Source organism: Oncorhynchus mykiss, chromosome 28 (genome assembly GCF_057628025.1).
Source record: "Oncorhynchus mykiss isolate SJ-2025 chromosome 28, ASM5762802v1, whole genome shotgun sequence".
In the NCBI taxonomy this organism is placed as follows: domain Eukaryota; kingdom Metazoa; phylum Chordata; class Actinopteri; order Salmoniformes; family Salmonidae; genus Oncorhynchus; species Oncorhynchus mykiss.
In genome coordinates this window covers 8,552,049-8,577,378 of record NC_143049.1, presented here as the reverse complement: position 1 = coordinate 8,577,378, position 25,330 = coordinate 8,552,049, and the positions used below count along the sequence as shown (strand labels likewise).

The following is a 25,330-nucleotide window of genomic DNA, read 5'->3' as shown; positions in this document are numbered from 1 at the left end:
CAAATTCAGAACTAGGTTTTAGCCTAATCCATGTCTGGAAAACTGGTTAGATGTGTTCAAAAAGAGAAGGGCTGTCATCATTGTGCCATGTAGTAGCACTGGGTTTACACCAATCCAACACAGAAACGTTTATTTGTAACATACTTAATTAAAAACATTTTGGAAGGAAAACTATTTAACTAATATTGTAAGTAACTATAGGTCATATTTCATATACATCTGGGAACACTGGACAGTTACTTGAATCCCCTTGGGCAATAGTGGGAGTTGCAAAATCGTCATCTAGCAACAGATTTTACTACTCTTTACAGGAAGTATGGTTGCCAGACAAGTTCCACTCACCAAGGCATAAGGTAAACCATCTGGAAGACGTGTATGGTCAAAGCAGCAGAGAAACTTCAGCGAGCTATTCCTAAAATCTAACTTTCAGCATTTATTTTGAAGGAGCTTGCACGTAAAGAAATAAACTAATATCCTGCTGCAAAAATGTCTGTCGCAGGCTTCAAGAAACAATTTTATAAAGCCAGCCAGGTCAGTGAACAACAACTTTTTTACTTCGGCTAACGTTAGCTTGCTAGCGGTAGCGTTACTTATGCAAAAGCTATTAATGTTATTTTTTTACGAGGAAATATGTGACCCAAATGTTTATCTAAATTATTCAACTTTTAATTTAGTCTAATGGATAACTTCGGTGGACGGGTAAAGTCCTCGCAAAGTTAAATCGGCATAGCGCCGGTGAGTTGGGAATGTTAGTTAGCTACTGTTAGCAGCTAGCTAGATGTCAGTTCAGCACGGTTTAGAAACTCTTGACTGTGCAGTTACTTTGTCGCGTCGTTATGCGATTGACACAATGTTTACATTTGCTACGGCTGGCTCACTACAATGTTTCAATTTGCCATAAAAAAAAACGCGTTTGAAAACAGCGCCATTGCAGCGATGTCATTATATGTTTGCATAGCTAGCTAAATTAGCTAGTGAGTTTCGTATCAGAATGTTGACTTGACTCAATTTAAATACCCCCCCCCCCCTCTCATTCTCTGCTGAGTTCAGCATAAAAATTTCCATTGGAGGGATGGGTAAAGCAGGGTAGACTAGAGGCGAATTAAACTAGCTGTGTGAGTGAACAAGACATTAAACCTTTTTATCTGAGCTCAACCAACAAGTGTGTGTCGGGATGATGTCATGGACATTTTATTATAATAGCTAAATATATTGGTAAAACTACAGATGCTTATCTGTACAGCCTGCATTGCCATATCCATTGTCATGACTACAGAGAATGCACCTCTGACTGAAGTTACCGTCATGTGTCCGTTTGTTGGGAGGGATGGAGGGAAGTGTAGTGTTTCTGGATGGAGAGGGACATTCCATTCCTTCTAGACTAGAGGTCGACAAATTATGATTTTTCAACGCCAATACCGATACGGATTATTGGAGGACCAAAAAAGCCGATACCGATTATTATTAATAATAAAATAAAAAACACATGTATTTGTAATAATGACAACAATAAGAACACTTATTTTAAGTTAATATAATACGTCAAAATCAATTTAGCCTCAAATCAATAATGAAACATGTTCAATTTGGTTTAAATAATGCAAAAATAAAGTGCTGGAGAAGAAAGTAAAAGTGCAATATGTGCCATGTAAGAAAGCTAACGTTTAAGTTCCTTGCTCAGAACATGAGAATATATGAAAGCCGGTGGTTCCTTTTAACATGAGTCTTCAATATTCCCAGGTAAGAAGTTTTAGGTTGTAGTTTATTATAGGAATTATAAGACTATTTCCCTCTATACCATTTGTATTTCATTAACCTTTGACTATTGGATGTTCTTTATAGGCACTTTAGTATTGCTAGTGTAACAGTATAGCTTCCGTCCCTCTCCTCGCTCCTCCCTGGGCTCGAACCAGAAACACAACGACAACAGCCACCCTCGAAGCAGCACTACCCATGCATAGCAAGGGAAACAACCACAGGCTCAGAGCGAGTGACGTTTGAAACGCTATTAGCGCACGCTAACTAGCCAGCCATTTAACTTCGGTTACACCAGCCTCATCTCGGGAGTTGATAGGCTTGAAGTCATAAACTTCAAGGGGCCGAAAGTACTATTTGAATGAATGTTTATGCGCCTGCTTCTGCCTACCACTGCTCAGTCAGATACTTAGATACTTGTATGCTTGTATGATCAGTCAGATTATACGCAGCGCAGGACACGCTAGATAATATCTAGTAATATCATCAACTGTGTGTCAAAACTAGTGATTATGATTGATTGATTGTTTTTTATAAGATAAGTTTAATGCTAGCTAGCAACTTACCTTGGCTTACTGCATTCGCGTAACAGGCGAATGCCTCCTTGTGGAGTGCAACAAGAGGCAGGTCGTTATTGCGTTGGATTAGTTAACTGTAAGGTTGCAAGATTGGATCCCCCGAGCTGACAAGGGGAAAATCTGTCGTTCTGCCCCTGAACGAGGCAGTTAACCCACCTTTCCTAGGCCATCATTGAAAATAAGAATGTGTTCTTAACTGACTTGCCTAGTTAAATATAGGTGTAAAAAAAAGGCAAAATCGGTGTCCAAAAATACCGATTTCCGATTGTTGAAAACTTGAAATCGGCCCTAATTATTTGGCCATTCCGATTAATCGGTCGACCTCTATTCCAGACCCACCGCACTGTTGTTCTCTCTACAAACTATTCCCTTCCCCCTCTACCATTCCCTTCATCTGTCCATCTCCATGACAAATGATCTTGTAGTTGGAGTGATAGTGCTAATTTGCATATGGATGGGGATGATTGGTAACCATGATTGACTCCATGGGTCTACCAGCCATAACAGGTGAATTCCTCACTCTCTACTTGCCAGATACAACATGCCCTTTTGTGGAATTTAGTGCGTGATGTAGTTGTCACACTAACAATAGCACTTATCTAATAATACGTTTGTTATTGAACGGATATGAAACGCATTGTAGCCCTTGCCGATACGAACAGAATCTGCATTTGGCATCAAGGGAAATAACTACAGAACAGTTTGTATAGTCCTAAGGAAGTCATCTGACAGCTTTGAGAGAGAGAAACTGTTGAAATGGGCCTATTAGGTTTTTGTAAATACACTTGAGGCCCTCCATAAATACTGCTGTAACACAATGTGTTTGTGTGTATGTGTGTGAACTGGAATGGCCTCTGACTGTACCACTCACCTCTACAGCATATCCTAGTCTCAGACAGGTCATTTTGCATAGACACCAATTAGGCTGGGCATAGTCACCCTCAAGCCCCTGTCATTAAATGTCCCATGAGTGTGCAGAGACTCAGGCGTACCCTTATTATGAGGCCATCTGCTATGTTATAGGGGCCTGTTTTGGAAATATGAGTGCAGTCTGTTGTAGTGTTGTCACGATTAAGGTTGGGTGATATTTGGGAGACCTCTTCTATGATATTCTGCTCCAAATATCACAATATCCAATATAACTGTTTTGCCACGTTAATGACAATGTTTCCAGACTGCAATTGTTGTGCTTATTTACAATATTATAGTCCTATTCACACGGTGAAAAAATAAGGCTTTGTTGTGACATGGCTATCATTAATGTGATGAATGCTATTCATCGAATAATTACCTACTACGTTTAATTATTACTCAATTAAATTTACCATGTAACAGTTAACTGATTAGGAATTTGGGGCACCACGGGAAAAGTTTATTTAATGAGTTACCGTTTCCCAAATTAACTCAGGAATATATCGATATCATACCAGTCATCAATCAATCATTTCCTCATATCACTCGTTCTGAATGTTGTTGACTTAGTTTAGGGTTCGTCCATATTTACAAAGTGATGAATCAGCGAAACACGAATTTGCTTAATTATGTATTTACTAACTAAATAATACATAAACACACACACAGTATAGGTTATTGATTACTAACATAATGCAATGAAAACAGTCCCTAGTGGACTAATCCGATATGACGGCTTGTTACACAATTGAAAGGGGGTGGGGAAAGAAAGAACGGGAGAGACAGAGTGGACTTATCGTACATACATTTGGAAACTACGCTCACTGTAAGTTTTCCTTATTCCATCCCTCATCATCCCCAATGTTTGGATGTGGAAATATATTGTCCCGGTGTCTGGTGTTGAAGTTTTGGCAAGAGTCTCTCTCTATACACAGCACATTTCTTTGTTCAATACTGCAGGGCAAGAGAGAGAAAGTTTACGACCTGCGTTAAGTCATAAAACCTGCCCAACTCCCCCCTTCCTCTCTGGTGGGAGGGGGCGGGTGGGGGTCTGGCTATCTGTCAGCCTTGTGCCGAGCTGAACTGGCGCCTTTGATCCTTACAAAGGAGAGAAAGTCATGACAGCTTAGTTCATCAATTTAGATGTAATTTTCAACATATTGATACAGCATAACTGATAAAAATGCCTAATTTTGGTTAGTACATTTCAAATAGAGTATAGTCTTACACTTCACGATATATCGTCAATGTCAAATATCACGATATTCTATTGAATTTTTTTTTTTTTATTTCACCTTTATTTAACCAGGTAGGCTAGTTGAGAACAAGTTCTCATTTGCAACTGCGACCTGGCCAAGATAAGGCATAGCAGTGTGAACAGACAACACAGAGTTACACATGGAGTAAACAATTAACAAGTCAATAACACAGTAGAAAAAAGGGGAGTCTATATATACATTGTGTGCAAAAGGCATGAGAAGGTAGGCAAATAATTACAATTATGCAGATTAACACTGGAGTGATAAATGATCAGATGGTTATGTACAGGTAGAGATTGGTGTGCAAAAGAGCAGAAAAATAAAAATAAATAAATAAAAACAGTATGGGGATGAGGTAGGTGAAAATGGGTGGGCTATTTACCAATAGACTATGTACAGCTGCAGCGATCGGTTAGCTGCTCGGATAGCAGATGTTTGAAGTTGGTGAGGGAGATAAAAGTCTCCAACTTCAGCGATTTTTGCAATTCGTTCCAGTCACAGGCAGCAGAGAACTGGAACGAAAGGCGGCCAAATGAGGTGTTGGCTTTAGGGATGATCAGTGAGATACACCTGCTGGAGCGCGTGCTACGGATGGGTGTTGCCATCGTAACCAGTGAACTGAGATAAGGCGGAGCTTTACCTAGCATGGACTTGTAGATGACCTGGAGCCAGTGGGTCTGGCGAATCACATATCGGCCCAACCCTAGTCACGATACCCACATTTTAGTATCACTACTTTATACCAGGGGTATTCAACTCTGACCCTACGAGTGCTGGAGCCTGCTGATTTTATGTTCAACATTGATAATGAATTGCACCCACCTGGTGTCGCAGGTCTAAATCAGTCCCTGATTTAGAAGGTAGCACTGGGGGGAAAAACACAGTGGAACAGGCTTTGAGGTCCAGAGTTGAGTTTGAGGGCTCTATACTATCACGATACTGCAGAAGGAGAGATGGACTGATTTTTCTTTTTTTGTGGGGCGAGATTTGCTTTCAAAATTTCACTTTTTAAAAATGTATAGAGCATCCAATGCAACCATGCTGAAATCACATAGGAGACCATTTTTGAGGTTTGGTAAAACTCTAAATATTGATTTGAGTGTAGTTAGTCTTTATTTCAAGTGCTCATGCACCTAGAGCTGTTTTTGTTTAGCAGTGTTTCTTTAGCTCACATGGAGTTTGCAAAACAAATGCCCACTTGATTGATGCAAATGATCCTGATTCTGCCAGGTAGGTGTAGGTTTTTGGGAAAGCCTTTCCATCTACCAGAAAACAGTTATCATTAGCATTCCTAATGGCTACACAAGCTGGTAGACATACTCACACCGCTAACAAACACACAGACTTCGGGGAATACGAATCACTGATGCGTGCTATTCATGTCTTATGATAAACTTGGGAAAATGAGTTGCTTTTCTAATTAGTTCAGTATATTTAGTTGATTTCCAAACGTGAGATACGTTTGATAGAAGAACCAAAAGTAACTTTCTAATACTGGATCGTTCTTAATGTTGTAGTATTCGAAAAAGCGCTGAAGTATTGGTACTAGAGGTTGACCAACTAATCGTAATGGCCAATTTTAATTAGGGCCGATTTCAAGTTTTCATAACAATCGGAAATCTGTATTTTTGGACGCTGATTTTGCCAATTTTAATTTATTTGTAAAAAAAAAAAAAAGACACCTTTTTATTTAACTAGGCAAGTCAGTTAAGAACACATTCTTATTTTCAATGACTGCCTAGGAACGGTGGGTTAACTGCCTTGTTCAGGGGCAGAACGACACATTTTCACCTTGTCAGCTCTGGGATTCAATCTTGCAACCTTACGGTTAACTAGTCCAATGCTCTAACCACCTGCCTCTCATTGCACTCCATGAGGAGCCTGCCTGTTACGCAAATGCAGTAGAAGCCAAGGTAAGTTGCTAGCTAGCATTAAACCTATCTTATAAAAAACAGTCACTCATAATCACTAGTTAACTTTTTATTTTTATTTTTTTTATTTCACCTTTATTTAACCAGGTAGGCAAGTTGAGAACAAGTTCTCATTTACAATTGCGACCTGGCCAAGATAAAGCAAAGCAGTTCGACACATACAACGACACAGAGTTACACATGGAGTAAAACAAACATACAGTCAATAATACAGTATAAACAAGTCTATATACGATGTGAGCAAATGAGGTGAGAAGGGAGGTAAAGGCAAAAAAGGCCATGGTGGCAAAGTAAATACAATATAGCAAGTAAAACACTGGAATGGTAGTTTTGCAATGGAAGAACGTGCAAAGTAGAAATAAAAATAATGGGGTGAAAGGAGCAAAATAAATAAATTAATTAAATACAGTAGGGAAATAGGTAGTTGTTTGGGCTAAATTATAGGTGGGCTATGTACAGGTGCAGTAATCTGTGAGCTTCTCTGACAGTTGGTGCTTAAAGCTAGTGAGGGAGATAAGTGTTTCCAGTTTCAGAGATTTTTGTAGTTCGTTCCAGTCATTGGCAGCAGAGAACTGGAAGGAGAGGCGGCCAAAGAAAGAATTGGGTTTGGGGGTGACTAGAGAGATATACCTGCTGGAGCATGTGCTACAGGTGGGAGATGCTATGGTGACCAGCGAGCTGAGATAAGGGGGGACTTTACCTAGCAGGGTCTTGTAGATGACATGGAGCCAGTGGGTTTGGCGACGAGTATGAAGCGAGGGCCAGCCAACGAGAGTGTACAGGTCGCAATGGTGGGTAGAATATGGGGCTTTGGTGACAAAACGGATGGCACTGTGATAGACTGCATCCAATTTGTTGAGTAGGGTATTGGAGGCTATTTTGTAAATGACATCGCCAAAGTCGAGGATTGGTAGGATGGTCAGTTTTACAAGGGTATGTTTGGCAGCATGAGTGAAGGATGCTTTGTTGCGATATAGGTAGCCAATTCTAGATTTAACTTTGGATTGGAGATGTTTGATATGGGTCTGGAAGGAGAGTTTACAGTCTAACCAGACACCTAAGTATTTGTAGTTGTCCACGTATTCTAAGTCAGAGCCGTCCAGAGTAGTGATGTTGGACAGGCGGGTAGGTGCAGGTAGCGATCGGTTGAAGAGCATGCATTTTGTTTTACTTGTATTTAAGAGCAATTGGAGGCCACGGAAGGAGAGTTGTATGGCATTGAAGCTTGCCTGGAGGGTTGTTAACACAGTGTCCAAAGAAGGGCCAGAAGTATACAGAATGGTGTCGTCTGCGTAGAGGTGGATCAGAGAATCACCAGCAGCAAGAGCAACCTCATTGATGTATACAGAGAAGAGAGTCGGTCCAAGAATTGAACCCTGTGGCACCCCCATAGAGACTGCCAGAGGTCCGGACAGCAGACCCTCCGATTTGACACACTGAACTCTATCAGAGAAGTAGTTGGTGAACCAGGCGAGGCAATCATTTGAGAAACCAAGGCTGTCGAGTCTGCTGATGAGGATGTGGTGATTGACAGAGTCGAAAGCCTTGGCCAGATCAATGAATACGGCTGCACAGTAATGTTTCTTATCGATGGCGGTTAAGATATCGTTTAGGACCTTGAGCGTGGCTGAGGTGCACCCATGACCAGCTCTGAAACCAGATTGCATAGCAGAGAAGGTATGGTGAGATTCTAAATGGTCGGTAATCTGTTTGTTGACTTGGCTTTCGAAGACCTTAGAAAGGCATGGTAGGATAGATATAGGTCTGTAGCAGTTTGGGTCAAGAGTGTCCCCCCCCCCCTTTGAAGAGGGGGATGACCGCAGCTGCTTTCCAATCTTTGGGAATCTCAGACGACACGAAAGAGAGGTTGAACAGGCTAGTAATAGGGGTGGCAACAATTTCGGCAGATAATTTTAGAAAGAAAGGGTCCAGATTGTCTAGCCCGGCTGATTTGTAGGGGTCCAGATTTTGCAGCTCTTTCAGAACATCAGCTGAACGGATTTGGGAGAAGGGGAAGGCTTGGGCGAGTTGCTGTTGGGGGTGCAGTGCTGTTGACCGGGGTAGGAGTAGCCAGGTGGAAAGCTAAACTACACATGGTTGATGATATTACTAGTTTATCTAGCGTGTCCTGCGTTGCATATAATCAATGCAACACTGGGGATGAATTAACAAAAGCGCATTTGTAAAAAAAAAAAAAAAAAAAAGCACAATTGTTGCACAACTGTACCTAACCATAAACATCAATGCCTTTCTTAAAATCAATACACAGAAGTTTATATTTTTAAACCTGCATATATTAAGGCAATATTAACCAGGTGAAATTGTGTCACTTCTCTAGCGTTCATTGCAGGCAGAGTCAGGGTATATGCAACATTTTTGGCAGCCTGGCTCATTGCGAACTAATTTGCCAGAATTTTACGTAATTATGACATAACATTGAAGGTTGTACAATGTAACAAGAATATTTAGACTTAGGGATGCCACCCGTTAGATAAAATACCGAACGGTTCCTTATTTCACTGAAATAATAAACGTTTTGTTTTCGAAATGATAGTTTCCGGATTCGACCATATTAATGACCAAAGGCTCGTATTTCTGTGTGTTATTATGTTATAATTAAGTCTATGATTTGATATTTGATAGAGCAGTCTGAATGAGCGATGGTAGGCAGCAGCAGGCTCTTAAGCATTCATTCAAACAGCACTTTTGTGCGTTTTGCCAGCAGCTCTTCGCAAGTACAGCGCTGTTTATGGCTTCAAGCCTATCAGCCTACTGGCTGGTGTAACCAATGTGAAATGGCTAGCTAGTTAGCGGGGTGCGAGCTAATAGCGTTTCAAACGTCACTCGCTCTGAGACTTGGAGTAGTTATTCCCCTTGCTCTGCAAGGGCCGTGGCTTTTGTGGAGCGATGGGTAACGCTGCTTCGAGTGTGGCTGTTGTCGATGTGTTCCTTGTTCGAGCCCAGGTAGGGGCGAGGAGAGGTACGGAAGCTATCCTGTTACACTGGCAATACTAAAGTGCCTATAAGAACATCCAATTGTCAAAGGTATATGAAATACAAATGGTATAGAGAGAAATGGTCCTATAAATACTATATTAACTACAACCTAAAACCTCGGAATATTGAATGTTAATGTCTCATGTTAAAAGGAACCACCAGCTTTCATTTATTCTAATGTTCTGAGCAAGGACGTTGGCTTTTTTACATTGCACATATTGCACTTTTACTTCTCCAACACTTTGTTTTTGCATTATTTACACCAAATGGAACATTTTTCATGATTTATTTGAGGCTAAATGGATTTATTGATGTATTATATTAAGTTAAAATAAGTGTTAATTCAGTATTGTTGTAATTGTCATTATTACAAATAAATGTAAAAATCGGCTGATTAATCGTATTGGCTTTTTTGGTCCTCCAATAATCGGTATCGGCGTTGAAAAATCATAATCGGCCGACCTCTAATTGGTACACCGTGCAACACTAGTCTGTTGGTGTGTTACTTACCCTGTATCTGGTGGGGTGACTTGTTCGCTCGTGGGTGTGGGCCATGGTGTGTTTCGTAAATCTCACAACGCAGCAGTAGTGCCCAAACCGGATTCCTGGGTCGTTATTTTTACCAGGAGAACCGATCAGGTCAACAGCCTGCCGATAAACACACACACACAGTCACTTCCACACACACACACACACACTATCACACACTCACTCACATGCAAAGTGTTATGCACGTACAATACAACGTCAGTAACAGTCTGTTGGCACACACGCATATACAGACACTCTTGCGCTTCCTCTTCTCTCTCTGACACAGTTCAAGCTCATTTGTTAGTCACGGTCAACATGAACTTGAAATTATTTCATGTAAAATTTCAATGCCTATGACATTGAAAACCAATACGTAATTGCTTAATTTTGTGTCACTGAACTCCATACATTAGTCTGTTCCAATTCATAATATTGACTCTACTGTCATATGAGGAATTATTTTGAGTTGGCTCTTGGCAACATATGTTGATCATTTTGGTGCTGGGGTTTTAAAATTAGTAGCCTACTTGTTGCTACATCTTGAACCGCAGATCATGGAATAGGCTATGGCAGCATTAATGCACGGAGAGAGAACCTGCAAAATGGCTGGTGCTCATCATGTGAACGTACACCAGAGAGATGTGTTGATAACATGAACAAACTTACCAGAAATATTATTTTAGGCTGGGTTTCTGTACAGCACTTTGAGATATCAGCTGATGTACGAAGGGCTATATAAAATAAATTTGATTTGATTTGATTTGAAATATGTTCCCACTCCCAGGCAGGCCCACCTCCAGTCCTACATGTTATGTCATATGACATCATGTGGATTACAGCTATCAGTAGCTGAAACCTGGCCACTGAGCATGTAATGTGACAGCATTGAGCACGCCAGGTTATGGTAACTGCAACAGTTATTGCACTTCAGGTGCAACTTGTTTCACGATGCATGGCAACAGCTGAAGCAGGACTGAAGCAGGCGTACGGTCTTTGAGAGTGTATTGCACATTGATGGGCAGGTTATTAAGGTTGATGAGTAGTTACTAGTTGATACGTTTTAATCAGTGGTGTAAAACTTTTGGAATGGAGCGAAAGCCTGCATACACTGGGTCTCTTAGACTTAGATGAAAGAACACTGCTAATGTAAAGACTGGTTGACTAACCAATCTGCTGTGTGCATGTAGTAAGATAAATGCCCTGGAGACAGCTGCACTGAGTCACATGGTGGAGGAATATTCAAAAAGAGTGATTTTTACCTGCCAATCAACCAAAAGCTTCTGGTGATTGTGTGTGCATGTGCACATGGGTGTGTCTGTGTGTGTGTGTGAGAACGTCTCTGTCTGAAAGTGTTCCTGTCTATCGGTGATTTGTGGGGTCTGCTCTGGTGACTTCTTAAAAGGACATTCTACCCCAAAATGAATTCAAATAAAATTATGCTGACAGCAAATTGTATTTTTTATTAAACCATGTTTTTTATGTGTTTTTTTGTTTTGTCGGGGGTGGAGTTACAGGTACATTATCCATTTAAATGTTAACGTTTATAAAACATGTACCTGTAGGCTGCCACTAAAAATAAAGAAAAAATAAATAAATATAGTATGAAAAATACTAAAAACAAAGTGGTCATCTGTGTGCTCATCGTCCTCACCAGGGTCTTGACCTGACTGCAGTTCGGAGTCGTAACCGACTTCAGTGGGCCAATGCTCACCCTCGATGGCCACGGGCACACTGGACAAGTGTTCTCTTCACTGATGAATCCTGGTTTCAACTGTACCGGCCAGATGGCCGACAGTGTGTATGGCTCGTGTGAGCGAGCGGTTTGCTGATGTCAACGTTGTAAACAGAGTGCCCCATGGTGGGGTTATGGTATGGGCAGGTATATGCTACAGAAAACGAACACAGTTGCATTTTATCAATTGCAATTTGAATGTACAGAGATACCATGATGAGATCCTGAGGCCCATTGTCGTGCCGTTCATCTTCCGCAATTACTTCATGTTTCAGCATAATAATGCACCACCCCATGTCACAAGGATCTGTACACAATTCCTGGAAACTGAAAATGGCCCAGTTCTTCCATGACCTGGAAGACATGACACCCATTTGAGCATGTTTGAGATGCTCTGGATCAACGTGTATGACAGCGTGTTCCAGTTTCTGCCAATATCCAGCAACTTTGCACAGCGATTTGAAGAGGAGTGGGACAACATTCCACAGGCCACAATCAACAGCCTGATCAACTCTATGCAAAGGAGATGTTGCGCTGCATGAGACAAATGGTGGTCACACCACATAAAGACTGGTTTTCTGATCCACGCCTCTACCTTAGAAAATAAGGTATTGCTGACCAACAGATGCATAACTGTATTCCTGGGCTTGTGATAGATTAGGGCTTAATCAAATTATTTCAATTGACTGATTTCCTTTTTATGAACTGTAATTCAGTAAAATCTTTGAAATAGTAGCATATAGAGGTTAAATGTTGTATTGACCATGTTCAGCGTAGACTTTCACTGCTAGGAGTATACATGTCCTGTAATGAACCAGCAGAGACTGGAGAAGAGCAAACTTTATCCATCACATGGGCAATACCACGTTTCACTTCTATATGCTACTATTCTGTCTGAATTAGGTCTGCTTTGTTGTGATCGAAAATTAATGTCCAGTGCAGAATGGATGTGAAAGAGACTTGTAGTCAACGTATTATTCTCCTCCCTTGTCCTTTGTAGATGGTGAGTGAGAAGGTGGGGGGTGCAGAAGGAACCAAGCTGGATGAAGACTTCAAAGATTTGGAGAAGGTAAGGACTCTTTCCCCTTAACAAAACGACCCTCCTGTACTACAAACAACCGTTTTTGTTAAAGGAAGTTGTACATAATTGTCTTACCCTTTCTCTCCTCCCCACAGAGGGCAGATGTTACCAGCAAAGCGGTGGTGGATCTAATCTCTAAAACCTCTGAGTACCTGCAGCCCAACCCAGCATCCAGGGCCAAGCTGACCATGCTGAACACAGTGTCTAAGATCCGGGGCCAGGTGAAGAGCCCTGGCTACCCCCAGGCTGAGGGGCTGCTGGGGGAGAGCATGGCCAAGTTCGGACGAGAGATGGGAGAGGACACCAACTTTGGTAAGAAAGAAATTGGTTTCATAAATCGCCATACGTTTTTTATTTTAGCCTTTGCCCCTCAAAATACAGAATTCCAGGTGTGTGTGTATGTATGAAGTAATGACCACTCAAAACAGTACTCAACAGAAGAACATTGTCCTTTGTGGCAGTTGAGTGGATTGTGTACCCACTCATGTAAATGTTTGTCCTGTAGGTGGGGCCCTGGTGGACGTGGGCGAGTCCATGAAGAGGCTGGCCGAAGTCAAGGACTCTCTGGATATCGACGTCAAGCAAAACTTTATCGACCCGCTGCAGGCCGTCGTTGACAAGGACATCAAAGAGATCCAGGTACAGATCTAGAATGAGTGATTCTCAACTCTCCCCCAATGTTACACATTTTTGTTCTAACCCTGCAAAATCAACTAAGGGAGGGCTCTCTCCTTCTCCCTGCTCAGCATCATCTGAAGAAGCTGGAGGGCAGGCGTCTGGACTATGACTATAAGAAGAAGCGGCAGGGGAAGATCCCAGACGAGGAGCTGAGATCGGCCCTGGAGAAGTTCCATGAGTCCAAAGAGATGGCTGAGAGCTCCATGCACAACCTGCTGGAGACTGACGTGAGTCATCAAATCAAATTGTATTAGTCACATGCGCCGAATACTACAGGTGTAGTAGACCTTAGAGTGAAACGCTTACTTACAAACCACTAACCAACAATGCAGTTAAAAAAAATATGAATAAGAAATAAAATAGAACAATTAATTTAAGGGCAGCAGCAGTAAAATATATATACATATACAGGGGGGTACCGGTGCAGAGTCAATGTGCGGGGGCACTGGTTAGTCGAGGTAATTAAGGTAATCTGTACATGTAGATAGTGATTATGCATAGATAATAACAGAGTAGCAGTGGCGTAAAAATGCACGCAATACTGTAAGTCGCTTTGGATAAATGTCTGCTAAATTATATACAGGTAACTGCCAAAATAATGGAAACACTTTTGTAAATTAGGGATACAAAACATATTGAAAACAGGTGCCTCCACACAGGTTTGGTTCCAGAGTTAATTAACCAATTAACTTCCCATCATGCTTAGTGTCATGTATAAAAATGCTCGATAGGCCATTATTTTGGCTACCGTGGCTATGCCCCCATAGGATGACAATGCCCCCATCCACAGGGCACGAGTGGTCACGTAATGGTTTGATGAGCATGAAAACAATATAAACCATATGCCATGGCCGTCTCAGTCACCAGATCTCAACCCAATTGAACACTTATGGGACAACCAAATTATTGAATTTCTAGTGGAAGAATGGTTTCGCATCCCTCCGATAGTTCAAGACACTTGTAGAATCTATGCCCAGGTGCATTGAAGCTGTGCTGTCTCGTGGTGGCCCCCATCGCTCTATTAAGACACTTTGTTTGTGTTTCCCTTATTTTGACAGTATACAGTGGTGATTTTAGCATATGAATCTTGGTGGGGCAAACTTTTTTTTAATGCATGCCAGTAAGGCCACAACACTAAACATTGCATTATAACGGTGACAAACTATGCCCACAAACTGTTCGGGCCTACATAAACCTGTCCCGACAGCAGAGCTTTATTTTAAGCACCATGTAGGGAATCCTTACCAGTGAAACAGTTCATTCAGCCTCATTTACTGCCTTTTTTTTAAACATAGCTGATATGGCTGACTTGCTTAAACAAATGTGGTTTCTACTGACAATTGAGATGTACAAACTATGGCATAAGGGAACGATGAGCGGAAAAGAAGCCATCCATAATTTCGATTTAAGACAATGAGAGAGCTAGGATGGACGTAATCAATATAACTGTTTGTTCAGCACTTTTGAAATGTACAGCGACAGAATTCAGAACATTGGCTGTTCTTAGTATTCTCCCTGTACACCAAGTCAGAACCGTAGGATAAATAAAGGGAGCATATAAGCAGACAATGAATGCTCTTACAATATTCAACAATATTTCTCTAAAACAGGCTACATGTGCACCACCAAGTCAAAACAGTAAGGGGAAAGGGACCAAATTATTAGGGTGAGGCACATGGGCTACTAACGGCTTACTACACAACATACACTTCGTATTACTTCCTTAGCTACGGGGGGGAAACAAGGTCGAATCATGACATCAGTGATCTTCAGGTTGGCGCTCTAGCAAGAGGCCCGAGTTCCCGACTTGGAATTGCGAGTTGGATGACTGTTTGAAGTAGGAGCCACCCCCCCACAGAGTTCCCAGTTGTCTTGAACTCAGAAGGATTGAAACGTTGGACCACCACACACCCTCTCCATCAAATAGCAGACAGGGGAAGGAAAATAGTCATTGCCATGCAATGCTTGCAGTTAGCCACTGATTCCTTCCTAACCATTCATTGTTGAATTTGCAATTTCCAACTTGTTGTGTAATGTTTATGGCCATATAGCATAGATAGATAAAACCTATCATTTCACTTCATATGACAAGGATTGAAGAAGATTTGCCAGTAGATTGTCGATGTGATTCATGACTGCTTGTCTGGCTTGATAGCTAAAATTTTGAAAGTATGATGTCGACATGAGTCCAATCAAAGCTACGGTAGACATAACATGATTTGACCTTGTTTTATTTGTGGCCAATGACCTTCAGCATTCTTAGATGGACACTTCTAATGTAAATCTATTGCAGCACCCAAGGGGCTTGGAACTTTCTAGCTCTCCCTGTAGATTTTGCGGTGACGTAGTGTCCCCATAAGTAAAGAAGATTACCAACCCCTACGCTCTGCATTTTCCACTGGCTGCCCCACCACCACACTGAGCTAGGCTGAAACGCCTGCATTTTGGAGCTGCCTTACTCAAGAAAGCAAAAAATAGATCATATTTGTATGCGGCTTTATTATCTCAATTATACATTTTTTACATAGTTTGCAAACTGATAAGTGATACGTAGTAATGCCAAAATAACATGCAAAACACATGTGTGTGTGTGTGTGTGTGTATATATATATATATATATATATATATATATATATATATATATATATATATATATATATATATATATATATATATATATATATATATATAAAATTAGCTAAACAGGTGGCTCTCTGCCCCACCTGACCTGAATGATTGGTCGCCACTGCCTGTACACTATATATAGTGCTCCTTACAAATGAATTGGTCGTAAAGTGCTCCCTTAACAGAAACATACAGTATGTGCCTAAACTTCTCAATAGCAAGTATAAACAGTGACAAGGAATAAAGGGAGCCTATTTTCCATTGGTTGTCTGGGTAGAAGGTCAGAGCTAGTATGATCGTCATGCCATATGAGGTTTCATACTCCCAAGCCATAATACCTATCGCTAGCGTTAGCACTAGATTTGGCATCAACGTTAGCATTAGCCTTGATGAGTATTTCAGGACCAGAATGCAGTCCACTTGCCACGACTACATAGCTGGCGAGTGGAACAGTTAAGTCATGTCACAGCAATGTTGGTACTAGCAACTGAGAACATGTCTAACCCATCTGATGCCCTGGGGCCTCATTTATAAATGTTGCGTATGTATAAAATATACCCCAAAACATGCATGCGCCAGTTTTCCCGCAAAAGTTGGCATTTATTAAAACTGAACTTGGCGTGAGAATGTGCTTCACTCCACGCAAACTTTAGACCATGTGTACGCACATGTTCTAGTGGTTGAAGTATTGTATTGCATGCAAATGGGGGATGAATAAAAAACAAGATGCAGCCATTGGCAGTTAGTAGGCCTAAGAGTGAAAATCTTTGTATAAAAAGAACCTACCTAAAATAATTAGACATAGGAAGTAGTTTCCTACTTATTTTCATTGCAGAATAAATTCCTCACATTCTGCCCGTGATGCATCCCCGAAGTAGCCATACAACAAATGACCATGCGCATCTCTAATTTAATTGGGCCAAGTAGCTTAGTAAATAGAGGCTATGTATTTCAAGCTTTGCTGTTGCCTATGCCATCCCATTGGCAGCACGGTTTATAACAGAATCAAGTTGAATTTAACAGGTGAACAGACAGTTGATCTTTTACATTGAAGTACAGTGCCTTCGGAAAGTATTCAGACACCTGGACTTTTTCTATGTTTTGTTATGCTACAGCCTTATTCTAAAATGGATTAAATAAAAATACATTTACATAAGTATTCAGTCCCTTTACTCTGTACTTTGTTGAAGCACCTTTGGCAGCGGTTACAACATCGAGTCTTCTTGGGTATGCCGCTACAAGCTTGGCACACCTCTATTTGGTTGAGTTTCTCCCATTCTGTGCAGATCCTCTCAAGCTCTGTCAGTTTGGATGGGGAGCGTTGCTGCACAGCTATTTTCAGGTCTCTCCAGAGATGTTCGATCGGGTTCAAGTCTGGGCTCTGGCTAGGCCACTCAAGGATGTTCAGAGACTTGTCCCGAAGCCACTCCTGCGTTGTCTTGGCTGTGTGCTTAGGGTCGTTTTCCTATTGGAAGGTGAACGTTCGCCCCAGTCTGAGGTCCTGAGTTTTCTGGAACAGGTTTTCATCAAGGATCTTGCTGTACTTTGCGCCGTACATATTTTCCTTGACTGGTCTCCCAGTCCCTGCCACTGAAAAACATCCCCACATGATGCTGCCGCAACCATGGTTCACCGTAGGGATGGTGCCAGGTTTTGTTTTTTCTCAAGGTGACGCTTGTCATTCAGGCCAACGAGTTCAATCTTGGTTTCATCAGACCAGATAATCTTGTTTCTCATGTTCTGATAGTCCTTTAGGTGCCTTTTGGCAAACTCCAAGTGGGCTGTCGTGTGCCTTTTTACTGGGGAGTGGCTCCACAGAGGAACTCTGGAGCCCTGTCAGTGACCTTCGGTTTTTGGCCTGACCAAGGCCTTTCTCCCCCGACTGCTCAGTTTGTCTGGGCGGCTAGTTCCAAACTTCTTCAATTTAAGAATGATGGAGGCCACTGTGTTCTTGGGGACCTTCAATGCTGCAGAAATTTTTTGGTACCCTTCCCCAGATCTGTGCCTCGACACAATCATGTCTCTGAGCACTACGGACAATTCCTTCAACCTCATGGCTTGGTTTTTGCTCTGACATGCACTGTCAACTATGGGACCTTTTTTATATAGACCGGTGTGTGCCTTTACAAATAATGTCCAATCAATTGAATTTGCCACAGGTGGACTCCAATCAAGTTGTAAAAGCATCTGAAGGATGATCAATGGAAACAGGATGCACCTGTGCTCAATTTATTCTGTCATAGCAAAGGGTCTGAATACTTACCACACCCAATGCCAAGAGTGTGCAAAGATGTCATCAAGGCAAAGGGTGGCTACTTTGAAGAATCTAAAATATATTTAGATTTGTTTAACACTTTTTTTTTAAGTTACTACATGATTCCATATGTGTTATTTCATAGTTTTGATTTCTTCACTATTATTCTACAATGTAGAAAATAGTACAAATAAAGAAATCCTGGAATAAGTAGGTGTGTCAACTTTTGACTGGTACTGTGTTCTTTTATATATAGTGCAGTCTGACATTATCGAGATTCTTGATAAACATGAGCAATAAGGACTATAAAGTAAATAATTGAAATACTGAGCTTTATTGTATATTCAAAACAATTACCATTAACAGTGGAGGTTAGCATGTCTTGCGGGTATGATCTTTCAGTAACTGCCAAAAGAAAGGAAAAACCAATCGTGTTTCAATGCCACTTTTGGTTACTGTATGACTCCATGTCTTATTTCATAGTTTTCATGTCTTCACTATTATTCTACAATTTAGAAAAAAGTAAAAATAACGAAACTCTTGAATGAGTAGGTGTGTCCAAACTTTAGACTATTTTTTTTGAGCAGTGTATGTATATATATATACTGCTGAATGAAAAATATTCTTATTAAATACTTTTTTCTTTACATAGTTGAATGTGCTGACAACAAAATCACACACAAATTATCAATGGAAATCAAATTTATCAACCCATGGAGGTCTGGATTTGGAGTCACACTCAATTAAAGTGGAAAACCACACTACAGGCTGATCCAACTTTGATGTAATGTCCTTAAAACAAGTCAAAATGAGGCTCAGTAGTGTGTGTGGCCTCCACGTGCCTGTATGACCTCCCTACAACACCTGGCCGTACCCCTGATGAGGTGGCGGATGGTCTCCTGAGGGATCTCCTCCCAGACCTGGACTAAAGCATCCGCCAACTCCTGGACAGTCTGTCTGTGGTGGATGGAGCGAGACATGATGTCCCAGATGTGCTCAATTGGATTCAGGTCTGGGGAACAGGCGGGCCAGTCCATAGCATCAATGCCTTCCTCTTGCAGGAACTGCTGACACACTCCAGCCACATGAGGTCTAGCATTGTCTTGCATTTAGGAGGAACCCAGGGCCAACCACACCAGCATATGGTCTCACAAGGGTCTGAGGATCTCATCTCGGTACCTGATGGCAGTCAGGCTACCTCTGGCGAGCACATGGAGGGCTGTGCGGCCCCCCAAATAAATGCCACCCCACACCATGACTGACCCACCGCCAAACCGGTCATGCTGGAGGATGTTGCAGGCAGCAGAAAGTTCTCCACGGCGTCTCCAGACTCTGTCACGTCTGTCACATGTGCTCAGTGTGAACCTGCTTTCATCTGTGAAGAGCACAGGGCGCCAGTGGCGAATTTGCCAATCTTGGTGTTCTCTGGCAAATGCCAAACGTCCTGCACGGTGTTGGGCTGTAAGCACAACCCCCACCTGTGGACGTCGGGCCCTCATACCACCCTCATGGAGTCTGTTTCTGACCGTTTGAGCAGACACATGCACATTTGTGGCCTGCTGGATGTCATTTTGCAGGGCTTTGGCAGTGCTCCTCCTGCTCCTCCTTGCACAAAGGCGGAGGTAGTGGTCCTGCTGCTGGGTTGTTGCCCTCCTACAGCCTCCTCCACATCTCCTGATGTACTGGCCTGTCTCCTGGTTGCGCCTCCATGCTCTGGACACTACGCTGACAGACACAGCAAACCTTCTTGCCACAGCTCGCATTGATGTTCCATCCTGGATGAGCTGCACTACCTGAGCCACTTGTGTGGGTTGTAGACTCCGTCTCATGCTACCACTAGAGTGAAAGCACCGCCAGCATTCAAAAGTGACCCAAACATCAGCCAGGAAGCATAGGAACTGAGAAGTGGTCTGTGGTCACCACCTGCAGAACCACTCCTTTATTGGGGGTGTCTTGCTAATTGCCTATAATTTCTACCTGTTGTCTATTCCATTTGCACAACAGCATGTGAAATGTATTGTCAATCAGTGTTGCTTCCTACGTGGACAGTTTGATTTCACAGAAGTGTGATTGACTTGGAGTTACATTGTGTTGTTTAAGTTTACCTTTATTTTTTTGAGCAGTGTATATAGAAATATGCAAAAATATCTAAACCCGTTTTCGCTCTGTCATTATGGGGTATTGTGTGTAGATTGCTGAGGATTTTTTTTTTTTACATCCATATTAGAATAGGGCTGTAACAAAATGTGGAAACAGTGAAGGGGTCTAAATACTTTCCGAAGGCACCGTGTATGCAACTACTGTAAGTAGCCTATTGTTATGTCCATGTTTTTGAGTAGTTTCAGAACTTGCGGGCAGCCCAGCATATTTAGGATTGGGGTAAAAGTCGATCTAAAACATTTGTTGAATTCAAACGTTCTGCTGACAGATCCACAACAATTAGCGGCAGATTTTATTCAAGAATCTGTCAGTCCTTTGCCAAATACTGCATAAATGACTGTAAAAGATTAAAAGATTCTGCCAACACCTTCAAAGACATTTTGATCAAATTTGCCATTGCTCTTTCTTTTAGAAACTGACGTGGCCTAATTCCAATAGTTCCAGATTATGCAGCAAATAAAGGGTGTTTTCACAATAAAAGGTGAATGGAGGGCGTTTTCCAGGCAGAGTTATAATGTTCACGTGCGCACAGTTTTAAGACTGGTCTGATTTATTTTTAGACATACGTATTCATTTCAGAAATTGTGTAATTTACGCAACTGTTATAAACGAGGCCCATTTTAGGTATTTACCTTTTGTTCTTCACTCCAGGTATGGAGTGAGTACAACACGTGTTAGTCAGGAACAAAGCAGTTTTGAGAGTCAGAAAATAGGCCTTGTGAGGGGAGAGAATGAAGAACAATGAAGCAAACGTGCCTAAGTGTTCCATGGTAATGGCGTTTCTTGTCCCGTCCCCCTGTAGAAATAATACATCTGACTGATTTCTGTGCTTGTGTGTAGGTGGAGCAGGTGAGTCAGATGGCTTCTCTGGTGGAGTCCCAGCTGCAGTATCACAAACAGGCCGTGCAGGTTCTGGAGGAGCTGACTGACAAACTCCAAGACCGGTATTTAAGCTCTGTGTGTGTGGACATCTACAATTCAGTTGAAGGTGTGTGTGTGTGTGTGTGTGTGTGTGTGTGTGACCGGAGTCATCCCCTCTCCTGTGTGTGTATCAGGCTGAACGAGGCCCAGTCTCGCCCCAGGCGTGAGTACACTCCTAAACCCCAACCGTCCTTTGACTACGGAGAGCCGGAGCACTCAAACGGAGGATACTCCCCCACTGCCAACTCCCCTTCCTACTCATCAGGTAAGATTGGCCCTTAGCTGCGTGTGGTGTGCGTGCTTTTGTCCCTGCCTGTGTGTATCTATTGTCTCACCAGCCCAGAACGGATCTTTCTCTGTATGTATAGCCCCCCTTGTAGAAGTTCCATCCTTCCACAGAACACCGTCCATGAAGAACAATCAACACTGTGAGTGTGTGTGTGAGTCTGTGAAAGAGTGACTCTTAAATGGTATTTAATTGACTCCCTTCGGGAGTTTTTTTTTTTAAATAACATGGAATGGTGTGTGTTGGATGCTTTAACTCTCCCATCCCCTGCATGTCACCACAAAGAGTATATGTTTGGTCACTAACACACACTCCCACGTGCCCCAACCTCTACAACCACTAAACTAACCCTGTGTACTGGATCTGGTAGCTGGTAACAATTCCCTTCAGCCCTCTGAACCCAGAGGTTTGAAGGTTTCTGAAGTGTTCTGGTTCCCGAAGTGTTCCTCTCCTGCATCTCCCTCATTTAAACTCTGGAAGTGGTCCTGGTTTGAAAATGCGAACCGTGTTTCAGAAGAATGCAACATTTTTAAGTTTCCTTTTTCTCTTTCCAACACATTCCTCTCCTTCCCTGTCCCCAGGCTCTGAGCCGTGCGCTAAGGCATTATATGACTTTGAGCCGGAGAACGAGGGTGAGCTGGGCTTCCACGAGGGCGACATCATCACGCTGACCAACCGCATCGACGAGAACTGGTTCGAGGGCACACTCCACGGCCAATCAGGATTCTTCCCCAACAACTACGTAGAAGTGGTGGTGCCCCTGTAACGCTCAGAGAGGAGAAGAGGGAGGGAGAGGGAGATGTTTTGTCTGAAATGGGTCACTGGTCTAAATACAAGGAGATCTCGGCATGAGGAAAGTAGCTGAGGAGAGAGGTCACTTTAGATTGAGATTCACCCAAATATGGATGGACAGAAAAAGTGAGGGAGACAGGATAAGGATGCTGACAGAGGCAAAAGTTAGTACAACATTGGGGTTGGGTGTATCTTTGTTTTCATTCTCTATGCACCTGTGCACTTTCTACCCTTCACCTCCCTTACCAGGAGATATGAAGAAGGGGTTCCTAGAGGAGATGTTTGTGTTATTATGCGTGACCTGTACCTATGAACACTACCAGGCTATGCTGTAAGCAGACCTGGGGGGGGGGGGGGGGGACGGCAGCAAAATTGCCTTGACATTGTTGCCTTTAATCACTAATTTACTTTACGTTGTCCTCATTTCTAGGCACTCTTCCACGAGTGGGAATCAAAAGCCTGTTTAATTTTCATTCACACACGCCCTCTTCTTTTATATACAAACACAAGATGTGGAGCGTTAGATTGAGCTCCGTTTTAGCACTTATATGCTGCCCTCTGCTGGTCTGTGTGTTATACCGTCAGGAGTAGGATGGAGTTGCAGTAGATACTGGTCCTTTTGTGTGTTTTCTCCCCCTAATGGTTTATTTCATGGTCCTTTTTTTCAAACTCATAATCTATCCCATACTTGTAAAAATGTGATTGTTCAGCTTGTATGTGGAATAACTAGCCTGATTTCCAGCCTGTTTCTACTGAAGCCAACGTGGCCATTGTCTTGGTAAAGGCAACAATATGGGGTTGGGCACCTAGGCTAGTGAATAACTGTAGTGAATGGTCCTTTTCTGTTGGCATACACACAGCTCTGCTGGTCAGAGTTGTACTACGTCTCTGAACACTATCTCTGTTTAGTACTGTTACTGCTGCGAGGCTGTCTTTCATAGACGTCTACAATACCTCTCTGCCTTCCTCTCCTCTGTATCTCTGCCTTACACTAACTTTTACATGGTCTAATTATCAAAAAGGGGACATTTTGCATTTCTCACCCAAAGTCCTTCGTTCTGAATGTGTTTTTGTGTTCTAAAATCAATTTGTAGTAATCTGCACCCTGTGACAATAACCCTAGTCTCTGTGCCTGAGGGCTGAAACCAAAGTAAAAAAATAAAAATAGCGTGTAGATGGATACCACAGTGGCCTATAATTGACTTGCTACAGTCTGTGTACAGTCAGTAAGGTGTATGTCTGTCAGTATGCATCGCTTGTTGACACGGCTGGCAGTGTCTTGGAGAAAGTTATCAGGCTTTCTAGAGTATTTACGTGTCACCCCCCAGTGTGTGTGTGGGAGAGAAAGAGTGGACAGAGGACTGGATATGACCAAACACTGGTGTTTTTCTGGGTGTTACAAACGGTTCTAGTTTCAGTTCCACCTTTAACCCAGAGCCTCAGAACTGTAAAGATATGAACTCTACACACAGACAATAACTGGTTCTCCTTGTTATCTCGTTGTTTCACTCATTCATGGCATCCGTGGAACTGGACCATAATCTTTTATATAGAAATAGCACAGTTTATCCCCTACCCCCACTCTCTGGCTCTCTGCCCCCATCCCCTGCCCCCATTCCTATGCCCCCTTGCCTCCCCTCCTACCCCTCTCTCACACCTGCCCCTGGTCCCTCCCTATTGTCATCCCTAACCCTCCCCCCCACTCATCTCCTAATCCTCCCCCTCGAGCCTCTCTCCCATCACTACAGAACTCTCCCTCTCTCTCCACTCCTTCCCTAGAACATTTTGGCATGTTCCTGTTAACTTAATGTTTACATGTTTCTCTTGTTGTCTGTTATATTTGTTGAGTTGACATGGTTTTGGGTTTAGGGCCTCTGTCAGTGAGTAATGTTTAGGTGCAGGTGCCATGGTCCTTTAGCCTAACTTAAAAATAACTAGGCAGGGGGAAGAGAGGATCATGTTGTGCCAAGTACCTCGTTATACCTGTGTCAATTTAATAATATAACAAAGGGTTCAGACCACCTTTTGTCAGTTTTTGTGGACGTGTATTCTAATGCCATTGGTGACTAATTATATGTGTATGTTTTTCACACTACATTCGGAGCTGGGGTAAGATCTACCAACCCCCCCTACTGGAGTACCATATTATTTAGATATTATGAAAATAAGTATTATCTTACCTTTATTTTAATATACAGAATCATATTGGAAGGTGTCTTGTGTAAATTGCTAGTAGCCTGCATGTGTCTATAGGTAATGCCTTGGTTTAGCGATTTAGTGCCTCATTATGAGGCTCTTTTTTTGTTGTAACTGTGACACTCCAGGGATCGAGGCTTGAACCAATTCAGGATTATCTTTTTGTATGGATTCTCTCTATATTATCTTTGTATTGTCATACATAATCTCCTGTGTATTGTATATTTTTGTTATGATGTAAAAGGGAAAGGATGCTGTCCATTCACTTGTTAAATAAATATAAAGGAAAGTGAAGTGGCCCTCCGTGTGCTGGTTCAGGGTTGCAATGCATGATTGGATCGATTTTTTTATTTTTGGGGGGGGATGCACATTATGCATATAATTTACATATTAATTACTATTTTCAGAAGTCTTTCATTAATACAGTGTAGTTTCAATATTATACACATGTTGAATGAAATGATGACGTTAACTGTAGCCTGAATTCATAGAATAATTTATTCAGTGGTTTCAAAAACAAGTCTTGTCAAAAAAAATAATAGGTCTGGAATAAGTGTTCAAGCAGGTGGTGTTAGACAAGCAATCTATTTGAGATGTCACAACCAATCTCTCACCCTACTGAAGAAGCCTAATCAAAGCAAA

The 25,330-nt window shown here is 42.1% G+C and overlaps 1 protein-coding gene across 3 annotated transcripts; it reads left to right on the top strand.

Annotated features, from left to right (window-relative positions):
* Nucleotides 1-48: 48 nt before the first annotated feature.
* On the top strand, nucleotides 49-24,982 carry LOC110508430 (endophilin-A2). Of its 3 annotated transcripts, XM_021588948.3 has the most exons (9): nucleotides 301-531; nucleotides 12,696-12,764; nucleotides 12,872-13,088; nucleotides 13,282-13,415; nucleotides 13,523-13,681; nucleotides 21,334-21,437; nucleotides 21,549-21,679; nucleotides 21,783-21,842; nucleotides 22,282-24,982. In XM_021588948.3, the coding sequence occupies exons 1-9, from the start codon at nucleotides 487-489 to the stop codon at nucleotides 22,464-22,466; spliced, it is 1,104 nt and encodes a 367-aa protein (XP_021444623.1). In that variant the 5' UTR covers nucleotides 301-486; the 3' UTR covers nucleotides 22,467-24,982. The 3 variants fall into 3 exon arrangements, with proteins under 3 accessions (XP_090081824.1, XP_036822881.1, XP_021444623.1); XM_090225698.1 differs by lacking the exon at nucleotides 21,783-21,842 and having other exon boundaries at nucleotides 49-353; XM_036966986.2 differs by lacking the exon at nucleotides 21,783-21,842 and having other exon boundaries at nucleotides 49-531.
* Nucleotides 24,983-25,330: the final 348 nt, after the last annotated feature.